Source organism: Calliopsis andreniformis, chromosome 10 (assembly GCF_051401765.1).
Source record: "Calliopsis andreniformis isolate RMS-2024a chromosome 10, iyCalAndr_principal, whole genome shotgun sequence".
Lineage (NCBI taxonomy): Eukaryota > Metazoa > Arthropoda > Insecta > Hymenoptera > Andrenidae > Calliopsis > Calliopsis andreniformis.
This window is the reverse complement of record NC_135071.1, coordinates 11847772-11864617: the sequence shown is the minus strand read 5'-3', so window position 1 is coordinate 11864617 and position 16846 is coordinate 11847772. Positions and strand designations below refer to the sequence as shown.

The 16846-nt window shown below is 34.6% G+C and overlaps 1 protein-coding gene across 3 annotated transcripts in view; it reads right to left on the bottom strand.

Annotated features, from left to right (window-relative positions):
• Nrm (neuromusculin) overlaps positions 1 to 16846 on the bottom strand; it is a 373850-nt gene that overhangs the window by 87142 nt on the left and 269862 nt on the right. For all 3 annotated transcript variants that reach the window (XM_076386721.1, XM_076386719.1, XM_076386720.1), the window contains exons 3-4: positions 15919 to 16073; positions 971 to 1141 (exon numbers count right to left, since the gene is read on the bottom strand). In XM_076386721.1, coding sequence (XP_076242836.1) covers positions 971 to 1141; positions 15919 to 16073 — 326 coding nt within the window. The remainder of the gene's footprint in view (positions 1 to 970; positions 1142 to 15918; positions 16074 to 16846) is intronic.

The window sequence follows — 16846 nt, the reverse complement described above, 5'->3', positions numbered from 1 at the left end:
AAAGTGCCTCGCGTAACTAGGAGTTGTAGGTTTAAAATCGTAAAGGCTTGTTCAGATCAGTCAAGTTACTGCAATTGCAGCTTGAATGCAAGTGATTTTGAGCAACTTGACCAATGTGAACGTGTTTTCTATCATTCTATCAATTTTTTTCTATCAATAACGGTTCTACAGATACAGCTCTATCCAGTTATCCGAGACTCTCTGTATATATATGGTTGCATTTTTGCTTTTAGGATTTGTGTAATTGAGACTTTTCAAAAATTGAACTGGTTTTCCGTTTCAATCATTTATTACCGAATTTTTCTCATTTATAAGGGACATAAATATTGAACAGCAATGAAGATTAATTTCCAAGATTTAACTATTTTAGCAAATATTATACCACGATAGCTAATAATATCTATGCGAAACTTATGTGCATAGCTGTATATGTATACACAATATACGAAATAGGGAAAATTTGAAAAATGTTAACAATATAACCATACAATACTTTACTGTTGAATATACTTTAGAATACTTCTAACCAATAGATGCAAAAGTTAATCTTCACTTAATCTTCATCATGACCTATATTTCACTGCAGAAACACAAAGCCTTTCAAATAAAGATTTCAACAAAAACATTTTCAATTTGCACTGTAATATTTTAGCCCTTCAAACCTGTCAATTATTTTCACCGAATGTATTGTTCAAAGTAATCCGATGATTTTGTGGCTGCAGAAACAATTACACGAAATAAAAAACATCAAAAATACAGCAAAGCATGCTACGTACATTTAGTATCATTGAATTTCATTCCATATTTCTGTTATACCAAAAATTTCCAAAACATTGATTATTCCAATTGGCTACACGATCCTTTCGATATCTTGAACTGCAATTGCTTACTCGTTAGCATGTAATACATTTCTATATGAGTGGTTTCAAGGGCTATTTTGAGGTTGATGTACAATTTCTAAAAATTTTACCTTCGAGCAGCTGGTCGCCTTTAAACCACTCGACTGAAGGGACTGGTTTCCCCTTGCCACTTTCGCAGAATAGGGATACCATTGAACCTTCATTTATAGGTCCTAAAGTAGCGCCGGTGCTCAGCGTATTCTTGGTACTCTCGTCGATGACACGTACAAACGCAGGTTGCACTGAAACAGAAATGGCACAGGTTAATCGAAATGTCGGTCAACTACTAGACGGAACAGTTCGATTCGTTCCATTATTATTGCTTCTATTCAACGGATGCAACTGCTTACGATGCACCTCTTATGTTTCATCGTCTGTTTGTTTATCTGTCCTGTCAATTGGAATCGAAATGATTTGGTACGGTCCACAGTTTAACGACTTATACTTGAGAATCAAAAAATTGGGTTTTTAAGTTTTATATTTCATTTCGTTTGAATTGTTTCTAAACACTCCTCTGACCTTCATTTAAGGAATAATGATCTTTTCGAACAAAAGAATTTGTTCACAATTGTTTTAGTTTTTCGTCGTTTGTTTGTCTAAAAGTCTAAATATATTTTATTTGTTTTGTTTCTACATAATTTTCAGAAAAATCCATACCTTTCAAATTTAATTGTTGGATGACACAAAGGTCTGGAATTAGTACAGTTATGAAATGGACAATTTACAGACCAATATGTAATCTTAAATCACTGATTAGGTTTTAGAGAATTGTATGACACCGTCTTTTTTATGAAATTAGTACTTTCAATAATTAAAATTAATCCTTTCATTATAATGAAAAAATTTAGTACAATTGTTTAATGTATTCGTTACTTATGTTGTGTGTTTAACAATGTTCATCTTTATTTTCCTTAACTTATAATAAATATTTTCAAACTCCTGACTGATAATGTATGTATGAGTTTCAGGGTTAAGATCAATTTAGTAATTAAAGATTCTCAATTCTAACCTACGTGCTCAAATGATTTATACTTATTACAGTTCATACTATAAATGTTATAGTTTAATTGCAATATCGAAACAGATTCCTCTACTGGCAATTTCAGTTGTTTGTTTGATAGCTATTTACTTTGGCACTTGTCAATAGAATTTAATAGATGAAATTTCATTAATATATGTATGCAAATTGTGTTTACGAAACTTCTACTGTGTTTGTATCTCTGTTATGTTCTAATATTTATTTTCAAACAAGAATACGAGGATAATCGGAAATAAATATATGAAAACTAAATTAACTTCCTGAGATACAACTATTGATGTGCATATATATCACTTACGTACATATATAATATAATGAATATTTGTTAATGATAATATTCACCGTAACTCTTAACACTAATATTTCAATTTGATAAACAACTAACTTATCTACTTCAGTATATGCATTTCTGAAAAGTTAACCGTGCTTAGTATACTAAATTCTATTTTCTAAACAAATATTTAATTTATTTGATATTTCTGTATTTTCTTAAGCACTGTATTTTACAGAATTTTTAAAGGTAGCCATATTAAGCTGTAATAGGTCTCGGTTATCAATTTTATTAACCAAATCGCCAGATATCACGGGGTGATTAATAAACAATCAATAAATAATTTATTGCCCCACGTGAATTTCCAATAAATTTCTGTACGTTTATAAAACTAAATTTCATCGAATGCATAATGTCATGCATAAGTGAAGAATATTTTGCTCGATTAACGAATGAATAATGAACGTTTTAATAAACCTTCGATCGGGCGAGAGGCAAGCGAAGGTTTCTTCCTCCGTGATATTAATTATTTACGCATTCATTATTTTCAGTCATCTGTGGGCTCGAATAAAATACAGTTTTCAACGAACAACGAACTTTTCCAACGAATTTGCGGAATATAATATAGACGACTGCACCCACGAAATCGTACGAAGAACAGAAGCAAATAATTCTCTATCCAAAGTTCGAAAAACATTTTTAAAACATCACAAACTTTGGATATGGAAACTAAAATTGACACTACTTTACTCATAAGCTACTTAATTAAATTATTACAAAAGTAGAATAGATACACACATGTCAAGCTCATACTTCTATTTACTTGCAAATATTTGTTTATAAGAAAATTATACGAGTGCCATAAACTGAAAGTCGATATTTTGTGTAAATCACTTCATGAGATTTTGCAAGTGAGTAGTTAAGATTCGAAGACTAGATGGAAACTGACTTTAAACGACATCCTTCACTTAAGTGAAAAGTGAAAACTCTGCAATTACGCTCGAAGGATTTTAGTGGAGAAATGGAATACCTTTATGTATAATAGTCCTGCGATTGGGCAGGGATTTATTGAAGTTGAAAAGACTAAGTAAGCTAAGGTTCTGTTGGTTCAGAATAATTTCAAACTAATTATGAGATATTGTCCTGGATTTTACGTTTCGACATTCGAAGTCTACAGTATAAAAATTTACTTTATACAATATACAACATCGTCACAATATATTGTCATAAGAGTACCCAATCACAAAAGACAATATATCGTGTATTGTCACAATACGTATTTAAAAAAAAAGCTTTTTACAACCTTACCGATATTGTATTCTCACAAAAAAGAAACAGATTTGGAGCTATTGCTACTTTTACTGGGACATAAATTTGAATATAGGATATACTGAATACCTAACGTGGGTGGATACTTTTGTGACCACCTAGCTATGACCATATCACTTCCAGAGTGTCTGGCTATAAACTGCCTGCTTCCACTCATACTTTCAGAGTCAGTTTCCTCTCACATAATACCTACCTATATGTATATAATATTAGAATATAACAAACCAGTCTGAATTATATGAGTGCTTTCTACTAGTAACAAAACTTTCATATCACTCTTACAGATTTCATTTGTAGAAGCTACTTTTAATCGAAGCAACTTCCAAAGTGCTGCAAGACACTTGAAGTTTTTATTTTTTACGTTACAAAATTTTTTTAAATCCACTTCCCTAACACAAATACTTCAAATCAGTAAAATCTCCTTCAGTCCATCTACCCCTAAAAAATTCTCAAGTCACACTAAAGCTGTATCAAACTGCATAGTTAATTGTTTCCACGTCCAGGAAAGCCGCTCACGCGTGAACCATCCGACAGACCCACCTCCAAAAGATTACAATAAGGAAGATCCCCAATGCCCCCCAGTCCCACGCTCCCTCGTCCCTCGGGCGGGAGCACGTCCCTCTCGAATTTAATATCTCTCCAGGTTCCTCCGTCGCGGGTGCGTTTGAATCCACTTTTTAATTCGTGTCTCCCGCCAGAGCAGCCCCATTGTGGACGAGAAGAGTCGCGCACGGCGAGACCAAAGGGACGAAAGGTTTGCGAACGGGGAAGGGAATTGAAGCGGACCACCTTTTCTCGGGGACGAGGCCGTCTATGAATAAACTTTTCAGCGCGTGCAAGTGCTGCTTTCGGGAGTTCCGGGAGCTTAACTCGCCTCGTCACCAGACCCACCCGCCCCCGCCCCGAATTCAACGCGAGCCACTGAATGTCAAGTAACTGTTTTCGCTGAAAATTCATCTTGCGAGTTTACGTCCGAGAAGCCTCGTAACTTTTTATTACCAGCGGGCGGAAGCGGTTCGTGGACCTACGCCAGCCAGGACGTCGCTCACGGAGCATCGATTCACAATGAACGCTTAACCTTCGGGTGGCGGTGGCTGGGTCGTTTTTGACCAGGCCGATGTGGCGGCTCGAGGAGCAGATTACTATGTGCTGCGCTGGCTCGAGCCATCGATTGTTTACTTTGTAGCTGATTCCCAGATAGCACACGACGTCTTCGAGACGTCTAGTTTATGTTCATTTTATGCCTGAACGTCTTACGACATAATTTAGACGACTTAAAAACATCCAAGAGCGTACATCTTAAAGACTTGCAAAGTTTACGTCTATGAAATGTCTTAAAGACAGACTATATGGATGTACTAAAGATTTACGCTTTTGGACGTCTTAAAAACGTCTAATTTTTGTCTGAATGTCTTATATACGTAATGTGGACGTCCTTAAAGTGTATTATAAATGTTTCTTAAGACGTCCTGAAGACATACTCATCTGTAACATCGGACGTCTCAGAGATATCTTGGACATTTTTGGGACTTTACTCGAGGTTTTTAAGACATTTTAAAGTTGTCTCTGTGCTATTTGGGTATAGCGCACAGACTTCTTAAAAACGTCCTAAAGACACATATTAAAGTCCCAAAAATGTCCAAAAGATGTCTCTGAGACGTCCGATGTTACAAATCAGAACGTCTTAAAAGACATTCATAAGACATCTCAAAGAAGTCCAAATTACGTCAGAAACGTAAATCTTTGAAACATCTATGTAGCGTGTCTTTAAAACGTCATATAGACGAAATTTCGCAAGTATTTAAGATGGACGCTGTTGAGTGTCTTCAAGGCAGTCAAATTATGTCGTAAGACGTTCAAACATAAAATGGACATAAAATAGACATCATCAAATTATCGTATGCTATTTGAGTGGTATTGTTATACACATAAGATAAATGTCTCATACCTGGACGCTTAAGATACATGTCCCACTAAGTAAACAACCTCAAAATGTATGTTCCAAACCTGAATTGCATATCAGCAGCTGAACATTCTATTCTATAACAACCGATTCGACGACATAGTAAGTGCAACTAGAGTATACAACTGTGGAATGGATAAATTAAAGAAGAATCAACGCTGAGAGTTAGAGTAGATTGTAGTATAATGTCTAAGAATGTCTAAGCATGCGCTTTTATATAGACTATTACGAATGATAGAGAGGATGATCAGAGTGCTTGGACAACTATGATTAAGCTCAGCGAATTTATACTTTGACATAGAAAAAAAACAGAAGTGTGATCTAACAGGTTAGTCATCCAACAATGCAACTGGAAAAATAACCGAAATGTGTACTGTGGAATACTGTCGAAAATACTCGAATGTTATTAACGAGCATGCACGATCGTCGATCAGGAATATTCATGCTCGCCGTTGTTTGTTCGTCTACATTCGCGTTTGTCCACGTTCGTTCATGCTTGTCTTTGGCCTGGACATAGCTTTATGTGCGCGTTTTTTCCCTCCTCCTCCAGTTGCTTGCTGCCAAACGACTTTTTAACGCATCGCGCATTATCGCGGATGGGGATATCGAAAGCGCCGTCTCGATGCGCCTCGGTGCTCTCGCGATAAATTAATGTCGAGAGGGTTATTCGATGCGGAATGTGGCATGCACGCGTGTTCTGGTTATGTCGTACAGAGACGTTTCTAAAACAGAGTCGTGATATTTGGGAAAGAGAGAGAAGGGGGCGGCTTCACGTGTGTACTACAAGGTTCGGAATGTGCTAATTTTCATTGTGGAGCTTTGATTATACGACCAATCGTGGCACAGCTGTTCGGGGGATCGAACAACTGTCCTCGCGAGAAGGAAGTTCGTATATTTCGAACTACTCTAGAATATGTCAATATCAAACAGAACCAGAAAAATCAAATATATTCAAACTTCAAAGACAATTTTATCGCCAGATCTGCAACGTGATTTCTATTCTTTATGAAACAAAGTTATTTAACTTATTGACCTAAACCCAACGCAGTTCCATTTTTATTTCTTTTCGTTCTCTCTTCTTCCTTTTCTTCTCTTTTGTCGCTAAAAACCAGTATAAACTGTTGAAAAGATATTAAACTTTAATTTAAAGAATACTTTTCTTTAGTATGAATTTAAGAGTTTTATCATTTCTTTAATTTTCTTATTCGATGAACTTTTAAGACTAGAACTACTGTGGTTAATTCATGTGTATTTTTAACGATGTGCCAGAATTACAAATATTTGAAAAATAGGTAGTTTATAGAAATAACGTTCATTCACATCTTTCTTTTGTATAATTCAGCATTAACTGAAAAAAAAAAAAATAAAATTTGTAGAATATAAAATATACACAAGGAATAATCACACTTGTCAATTTAACGAGTCTGGTAGTTCTACTGTTCACATTGTCTATAATTGCACTATTTGTTTTAGATTCTACAAATAGTGGATTTACTGATTCCACATTCATCAAATAATTTAACCAAAAACAAAAATAGAATATTAAAATGTGAAGAAATAATGGAACAAAAAGAATTGATGATTTTTCAATTTTTTGTGTGATATATCAGACCACTAATTCAGAATATAAGAAATTCGAAATATTTCGTTTCCAGAACCGAGATCTAAGAAAAGCTTGAGATGCTCTTGTACCAGAAATGTACCACTTGTCATGGACCACTGTGGGGTTTCTCTAATCTAGTAGATCGCTGGGTCCCACAGCAGCGATTTCATAATACGAGCTGAAATGAGCTTCGAGAGGACGGAAAGAAAATGAGAAAATTCTAAAGAAATACGAAACTCAAGGAACGAGCCAAGTGAAACAGTTTCAATTGAAACAGAATAACAAGCAATTTATTACAGAGTGACGATCACTGATTTCGAAACAACACTTTTCTATTCTAGTGTTTAAAGTTGCATCGACTTTTTGGTCATTAGGGGTTAGATTAATTGAGACTATTGACAGTATCATTGAAATTTGTAAGGAATATTTTCTTTTTTTAAAGTAAAGCCACAATTCTTATGTTTACATTATGTTTACATGAATTATAGCACTTATATATGTTTTGAGAATGAATCTCATATGGATTTTAAGATTTCAAAATTTTAAATATAAGCAGAAAAGTCTGTAAATAAAAAGGAAACTGCAGATAACAATAAATTTCAACGATTTTATACTTACCAAATACTTTCGAAATATTCTCCACGAGTACCCTTCAACCCAAATTATGGTTGGATTATACTGTTTAATCCACGTGACACATAAATTCTCGAAAACCTGTCTGTTTACCACAAAGTTACCCAAAAACTCCAGAGGCATAGTTCACGCACGAATACAAGCTGAAATCTGTCAAACACGGGATTTAACGAAGCCTTTCGTTCTCCATTTTGTTTCCCTACGCGCAGCTTCCACTTTATTAAGCAAATACCTACCGAGGAGAGGTCGACTACGAGTCACGGCGACAAAAAGTTTCTGCCTTTTCTAAAGTTGAACCATTTCTGCGAAATTTTCATTTTCCTATCCTAAAATGAAAGAGCGCAAAAGCAAAAAAAAAGTGGAAAAACGACTAAAGTGCCTGAAACGCTGGTTGACTACGAGATTAAGCCGAAAGTAGAAGCATTCGCAGAAGCAGAGCTCACGAAACTAATTTTTAGAACGTGGAAACTAGTCAAACATACAGATTCCGTTTCGTACTTTCTGTAGTGAAGTACTTCAATATTTCGATGATTTAGATTCTGGTTGTATGTAGCAGAAAAAAGGGGACACACGTCTTCTCAAAAATTAATTCAATGGTGTTAGTTTTTTGTGAGTACTTGACTTTTGAACTGAATTCCTATTCAAGTCTTTTGACTTTATATACACTTTTTGTGCAGCGTAGATCTTAATATCGCGTACACAGCGAACCTTGTATATAATTTCGCTACATTATGGCGTAGTTGTGTGTCAAGCTTTTATTACTTCAGAACTGAGTTCATTTGTTACACCTGAATGTGTTTGATGTTGAAACTACATAGTAATAGTACAAGAAACCTATTACTAGTAAAAGAAAAATGTGTATGATGTATGACTACTTTTTTCAAATACTGCAAGTTCTAAACCATTCAAATGATCCCAGTGCTAGCAGAATAATATTCGAGAGGTCAAATAAATAAAGTTTATTTCTATAGTAGGTAATCAAATCATAATAAGATGCAAATAAGTATAAAATTAAATTCCTCGAATTTTCTAATTTTTAGCTTTCAAATATTCAAATCTTTAAACTTGCACAGTTTCAAAATTCTATATCTTTTAAATGTTGAATTTCTTCCAAGTGTTTTTAAGTAGAAAAACATATTAGGTACTTCGAAAATTAGTTCATGTTTAATATTTTTCTTTAAAATACATGCAAGATTTACTATTCAAAACCTAGTGAGCGAGTGATTTCATCGTACCGTAGAATTTCACTCGAGAATCTCTCACAAGTAGACACATGATCTATAATAGATGGTCAAATTCTTATTATCAGATAACAATATCAGATACGAAAGACACAGTAACAGCTTTGTAAAAAATCTAATTCCATTTTAAGCGTATTTTCAATCCCATTCTTACTCAAAGAGATAATTTAATCAGTTACTGTAGAATTCGAATATGTACGAAATAATGAAATATTTCGTCATTGGAATGGCCCTAATTCTACCTGAAAGTCCGTTTCTCCTCACATCGTTCGTTGTTAGGCCGACGAAAGCCATTCGGAAACGACTTTAATAACACCCGCGGGGCCGTCGAAAAGGCCGAGGCTCGGTGTATCCTCACGGTTGAATTAGAAGGAGGTCCAATCACGAGTGTTCGCGAAGCCGATCGAAGCCCAATGACCCAGAGAGCGGTCTGAAATCCCATAATTTCCAGCAGGCAGAAGACCTAATTGGATTGGCCGCAAGACAAGTGGTCCTTCATACAATTTAAATAGAGGCTGAATTGGTACTCCGCATAGCTCGGCTGCCCGTAACAGCCTTTCATCCGATAAATTCACCTTTGAAATACGCGAGACGAACCTACAGAACTTGTACGAACGACTGTTACAATAAGTTCAACTGGGTTACGGGACTTTTAATTGTAATTTGACCTGGTCAACGACGAAGGAACGTTTCTTCCGGTGTCTCGCGAGAATTTTCACGCTGTATTGCAACGAGAGTGTGTCGTATCTCTCTGTGTCTACGTGTTTACCTACACATAGGCTTTGATGAAACTTCTTTCAATTAGTAACTTTTTGATGAACGTAGACGTTATTTGACTGAATTCTGCTTCAAATAATGTTGGGATAATGATTGCATATAAAAAGAATTATTTGTGACTAACTAATGAGTATAAAATAATGTTATTTCTCAATATTATATTTTACTTTTATAATGTTAGTGAAACCAGATTTGTTCGAAACGTTACTCGAATGAAAATTCATTCTAATAATACCCAGCTCTGCTTTCGGGTCAATAGTTCAGATATGCATTAAAAAATTTTTCAAAAATTGTTCCTCTCAACGTGGATGTGAAACTGAAAATAAAAATCGTCTTCTGCACGGAAAAATATTTTTGAATATTAAACATAATACGTTCCCTCACTAGTTTTACAATCCAAATTTTATAGTATATTGTCGATAAAACAGTTTGTCTGGAATATTTCTTTTAAAAACGAGTGGTCTGCCTCAGTCAATCGATATACTGATTTAACATGTTATGTTTTAAATTTTAGTTAAACGCGAAAACAGAATTAAATTTTGATTCGTTGATTTATTGTAAGTAATCCTTAATTTTCATTATACCTAACCACTGTTTTGTCACACGTATGCTTAGATCAACTTTAAACTTTCTTAATTTTTAGTTGCTTTTATCGATTTTCGAAGTAATATTGATTGCACTTAGATGCAAAGATAATACGTACAGATTCTAAAATAATTTTCTTATGGACCAATTTCATTATACTGGAGTATGACATATGGATATTCCAAGGGAAACCTGACAGTCAGTAAAAGAATCGCGGCGTCTATGTACGAAACGAGTTTCAAGTTTTCAAATTTCATTCCATCCATTGGAATCGCAAGTTTCCACCATCATGCGTTTGTATGAAGAACATATAGGAAACTTTGGAACAGATATTAAGTTGATGTAAAAGTTCTGTCATACGTTTTCAGCGACTTGTATATACAGAAAAGTTGAAACTGCCGTAAAATAAAATTGAATGTACTTTCTGTACCTGTTTCGTTATTTAAATCTTAGACAAAGCTCAGCTGCAAGAAATATTTTTAGGTGAAAGCACTTCTTTTTATTTCCTCACCGTGAACAAATTCCAAATTTTTGAATTTTAAAATATTCAAACTTCTTAGCTTTCACATTTTTCAGCAAGAAAATATTCTACTTTTCAAATTCTCAATTTTCAACATTTTTAAATCTATCAAATACTCAAATTTCCAGCATTGTTTAATTCTCAAAGTTCTAAATATTAAAACATTCAGAATATTAAATATCTCAATACTTAAATATTCAAATTTTCTAATAAATATTCCAAAATTCGAATTTTCAAATATTATAATATTTAAATGCTCAGATTTCCGAATTTTTCTAACCTTCGAAGTTTTATTCTAGGTTTAAATTATATAGTGTACAAGTACAACAAGAATAACTCTAACTTTTATATTTTGATTGAAACAAAATATTTTATCCACTTATTTTCACAAGTATTGCATTATTATTGTTCTTATTACTCTTTAAATTATTTTAAATAACCATTTGTAAAGAAACACGTAGAAAAAGAGGATCAAAAGATTAACACTTTTATATTTCACGTTTATAAAAAGCTATCAGCGTAATGAAAGAAAGGTACAACTTCTATCAGCTACCTATGCTAATTACTCAGAAACTGACCAAGTATCCACTCGTCGAAGAACAATGTTCCCCAGAAGCTCCATGCTGGTGTCGCGGCTCGTTGACATACAAATACACAGGTTATTCGTCAGAAAGGTTTTTACGCTAAAGGCACGTGTCGTTTTAAAAAAGGAAATGGGAACTGCAATCGCCCGGGGCAAAGCTTTCCCGACAAGGACAACGAGTGATACTCGGCGCACGAAGCACGTAAGAAAAGAGAATGGCACTGTTTAATTTCACCCCTTAACTGTGTCACTCAGTCGAAAAATCGTGCCGAGATTGAGCTTGCGTCGTCCTCAAAATCCTCTTCCTCACATGCTCTCTTTCACATACTCTTTCCGAGTTATTCCACGAAATCCACAAGGTAGATTAAAACACGTTTTCTTTCTCCCTTGGAATTGCGTGGAAACTCGCCACTCTCGGGGACCACTTTGTGCAATTAACAGTTCCATGGTGTTTCACGTTTTTCAGAACGGAAAGAGTTTGAAGTCTTTGGCATAGGAAAATTTTGATTATTCAGGTACTGAATAATTACTTCCTTGTTACACAGCGTGATTCGAATGTAGGTTTACAACTTTGTTAGGCTGCACACGCTTAACACACAGTGCTATGTATAATTAAGTTACTTGAACTTCGCAATGGAAGGCACCAAGTTCGCACTACTACATAACAATTTCCTCGCCTGACAATGACTCTCAAAGTTATAAGGCTACTTTCGAATTACTATGGACACAATAGTTACTGCCACTGGCGTGCCTCTATTCTGAGCATGTCAAAATAATTGAACTCATTTTCGCCTTGAGGCAGACTTAAGGTGACTGAAACAACTATTGAAAATCTGTCGGAAAATATATCGCGTTCCCACCGCTATAACAACCCCCTGCATACCATCGCGCCTTTCGTCGACGTTTTACAATGCTTGAAAAGTAACGAACGCGTGGTGTTTGCCGTTAATTGTACCGTTAGCCGTGATAACGTGCAATAATGGAAAAATATGAAACGTGTCATTAGTGCGGATGACAAGGCTCAGTTGAAAGGCGTCCGTTTCGACCAGGAATAACGCTGTCCATGAAATGATGCACAACCACGACGACGACGAACGCACTTCATACGCGATCGTCGCGCGTGTGTGCAAGTATGCAATTTACGAGCTTTAATAGCGACGCGGTACCGATTGTTTTTATTTGCCTGTATTCATGGTTACCGACAGACCACTGCTCGAACCGGTGAATTGTGGCTTCTTTCGAGCGCGTTTTTCAATTCTAACTTGCGAAGCAACGCATTCGATGCGTTCTTTAAAATCACAACACGATTACAATGGAAAATGAAAATGGTTCGTGATGTTTGGCTTGTTGCGAACTTGCCCTGAGGATACTCGTTTCCCCTTGGTGGAAATCAAATTAAAAATACCTCACAGATTACACATTTTTGGCAATCTCACATTTAAGTTTTATAAATACACTGACAATGATTACGAGATACATTAAAAGATTGTGTTTGAGAAAAAGAGCACTTGAAGCTTTCGCTAAAAGTATTTCAAATTTCAGAAAAATAAATTTCATTGTATCTATGAAGTGTGTATTAAAAAACCAACTCATTTGTTTGTGTAAATTTCTTCACAGAAATTCTCGTTTTTCTGATTAAAGCGACTAATTCATAAAACACATGTCTTGACAATGCTAAAAAAGGATAGATTTTGTTGAAATTCTACACCTCAAAATTTGAGAGGTGTTCTGAAAATAAATTCTCAAAATTTAGATTCTCTGTGGTATTTTAGCTTTCTGCGTTTCGACCTCCGCCCATTTCCACGTTTGGATTTGCAACACTCTCTGCGCAACGTTGTAATTACAATAAACTCTCGATGGGTGAACAGTTTCGGCACGGTTGGACGAGTTCAAAACACGTTCCACTGTTAGAACAGTCCCGTGGTTATCGCAGCTCTGGAAGAATATGACGAATGTAACGGTACTTTGGGCAGTTTCCAACATTGTTAACGCGACAGGAACTTAACGTGAAAATTTCTGCGGTAAGCTGGCTGCAATCCGCTTCGCCTGTAAGAAGGGAGCATCACGGACCGCTTCGTTTCGACGACAAAGAATATTCTTTAACGAGTTTGAACTACCTGCTTTTACGGCAACTTTCATGGTGTCTGGAATTTTTTTAGGAAACGTTGGAACTTAGTATCTGGTCGTTACTGAAAGTCCTTGCGTGATTCATTTTTTTCCTGATTTTTTTAAATGCAGTATGCTTCTGATAGTAAACAATGGAGAGAAGATAAAGAGAAAGATAAGGAGTAAATGTCTGTATTTTAAACAGTAGCATTTTAAGTAACCTAATGTACTGGACAAAGTGATATTTGTTTAATATTATTCGTGTAGAGGTTTGGAAAATATAATTGATAAGAAGAGAACGCAATGACTTTTAAATTTTAAATGCATTGACTATTTCTAACTTTTAGCAAAGCAAGATGGAGTTAGTCAAAGACTCAGTCTCTTCAACAGAGACGATGTTAAATTAAAAAATTTCCAAACTTCAGATTCTTCAAATTTTTGAATATTTAAAATACAAATCTTCACTTTTTCAAAGTTTCAAATATTACAGTTCCAAAAGCTTTTACATTTAAGATTCAAATCTTGAATCTTTGAAACGTTTCAATTTTTAATTTAAAAAATTTCAGATAATCAACGCCTTAAAAAGTTTTAAATTGTAGAAGTCTTTTTATAAAATTCCAATCACTAGAACTGTTTGTAACTTCTTAGTACGATAAGGGTTGAACGATTATACAAATTATAATTCAACAATAATATTAGTTACACAAAAAGTATATCAATTAGAAGAAAATGTAATAATACAATAACCAGGAAAGTGAAATTTAAAAATTAAGTTTTTTCAATCCACAGTTTTAGAAATAAAATACATTTAACAAATATTTGTGTAATGACTTCGATCCCCACATCAGTTATTCAATTACAATTAATTGAAACAAGTCTCAACACAAATGAATGCTTAAAATTCTACTTAAACGAGTACAGATGATGAAAAAAAGTTTTCAGCAGAACATACTATACATAATATATAATAGAAACAAGTACACAATGAAGTAAATTGAATAGCAAAATTTTGAGTGAACATGATGTGATATTTAAAGTATCAACACAAACAATTATACATCATTCAAACATTTAATAAACTCACCTAAGCATTCATATAACTTTCCTTTAGCCTTCACTCGCGAATGCCCGATGCATTCACTATCATTTCCCATTAAAAACGTGACTTCTGCTCAACTAATTAAATATTTTCGAGTTTAGAGTGTGAACCTTTTTCCAAGGTCAAAGGCATCGTTCAAACATGCACATTTATTACGGTTAGGCTGGCTCCTCTCGTGAAACCGTCGAGTGGGCCCTCGGTTTCTAACTAAAATTTCAAAGTAATTGGTATCCCTTTCATGTAGGTAAATTCAACCGCACTTTAATGGTATGACATGTTGCGTGTGTCAAGATAACCGGTTCAGTGGTTTAGCCGCTACCACTTCGGATTAGTACTGCGGCTTTCTCGTTTGTCGAATTACTGGGATTACCCCGATTACACGGATCGTACAAGTACGATACGTCTAATACGAGTTATTCCGTGCATATCTTACCGCTAGAGATCGTCGGTGTTTAATCGATTAATTAAATTATACGCTATTTTGAGCCGCGAGGCACGCGTCAAATGACCGATTCTGTTCGAAATTAGTCGGACGTTGCCCGAATTCCCGCTAAAACCTGACGCTTCTTCGTTCGAGACAGAGCGAGGGTCCGTAGAATGATTCCAGCGGGAATTATGAAATTTTCTTAAAGGCGTGAATCCTCTGAGGCAACTCTAGGCGACTTGCAGTTTGCAATAATACTTTTTATATTATTATAAATAGTATATACGCATTTCAAGATAATTAAAAACTTTTTTGGAAAAATTCTTCTGAGCAGAACTGTTACATGGTTTTCTAAATAATTTTTTAATTAAACGTGGATATAGAATGATTTACAAATACATGTGGATACTTTAGGAGCTGAATCTACGCACTAAAGTAAGCAGAAAATGGCAGATGAGCATATGTTGTACACAGGGTGTTTCATAACACGTGGGCCCCACTTTGGGAATTGGTTGTGTGCTTAATTGAGTGAGTTTAATGCAAACTTGATATTTGTGTAACACTCCTATATCCTACAAGCTTCAATTTTTAGTGAATGAATGCCTTTAAAGGCATAGAAAATCACATTTCTGTACACTACATACGTTACATGGCTACAATGTTTTAAAAAAAAAATGACTCTTCAGTTTTATAATATTTCATGGAACATCTCCTTAAATAGAAATTTTCTTCTCCTGATCACAAAAATTATTGACCAGATTTCATATCAATTGCGTCAAAACCAAATTTGAAGAGAAAAAGATTTTCAAACTTGATCCCGCAGAAGAGTTATATTAAAATACTTACCAGTGACATTGAGTATTATATGCTGAACATTATTGCACTCGCGATTCACTGCTAAATACGTGGCCTCGCATTTGTAAAGTCCCTCGTCTTCCAATTTAACGTCTGAGATTTTCAAGAAAGCCTTTGACGAATTTGTTGTGTACTCTATATCCAATCTGGAAAAAAGCAGAATAAAAGTGTGTTATTATTTCACAGGTGTTTAGGCTTTCATATTTACAATATTCAGATATATGACTGATATTTGAACAAATCAGGCATCAGGCATTTTTATTCGAAGTCTGATTATGCTCAGCTCGCTGTCATTATATGGAACACATTTGCAATCCTATTAGCAACGAGTAATGAATGGAACAATGAAACGGATCAACCTGCTCGTTATACTGCTAAATCGATCGTGCTTTACTTATACCTGTAAGGAACAATGCCATTAGAATTTATACGATACAATCGCATATCCTATTTGCGTAGTGCCATTCCGCTGACACATCTACCGATGGATCTAGAATTACGTACAGGATACCAGATCCTTCATGATCCCCGGAAATCTTCTTTCCTTTCGTTATTACAAGTAAATATTTTCCCCAAAACTAAGGTTTAGGTAATGCAGGGAAAGAATAAATCCGAATTATACAAATTAAATATAACTACAAAACGAATTTCTGGAACTAATATTCTTCATTTCTTCTTCCAAAAATTTCTGTTATATTTTGTAATATGTAATATGTAATTTTTATTAAAGTTTGATACACCAGTTTAAGTAATTTTTAATAAACAAATTAATTTTATTAGGATTTTAATTTCGGGATATTAATTATCCAAATTGTTTTGCATAAGTAATAGATCATCATAAATTTGTATAGATCATGACTAAAATGTCAAACCATCGAAAATGGATGAGATAAAACTGGAAAAAACTAGAATTCGTTTA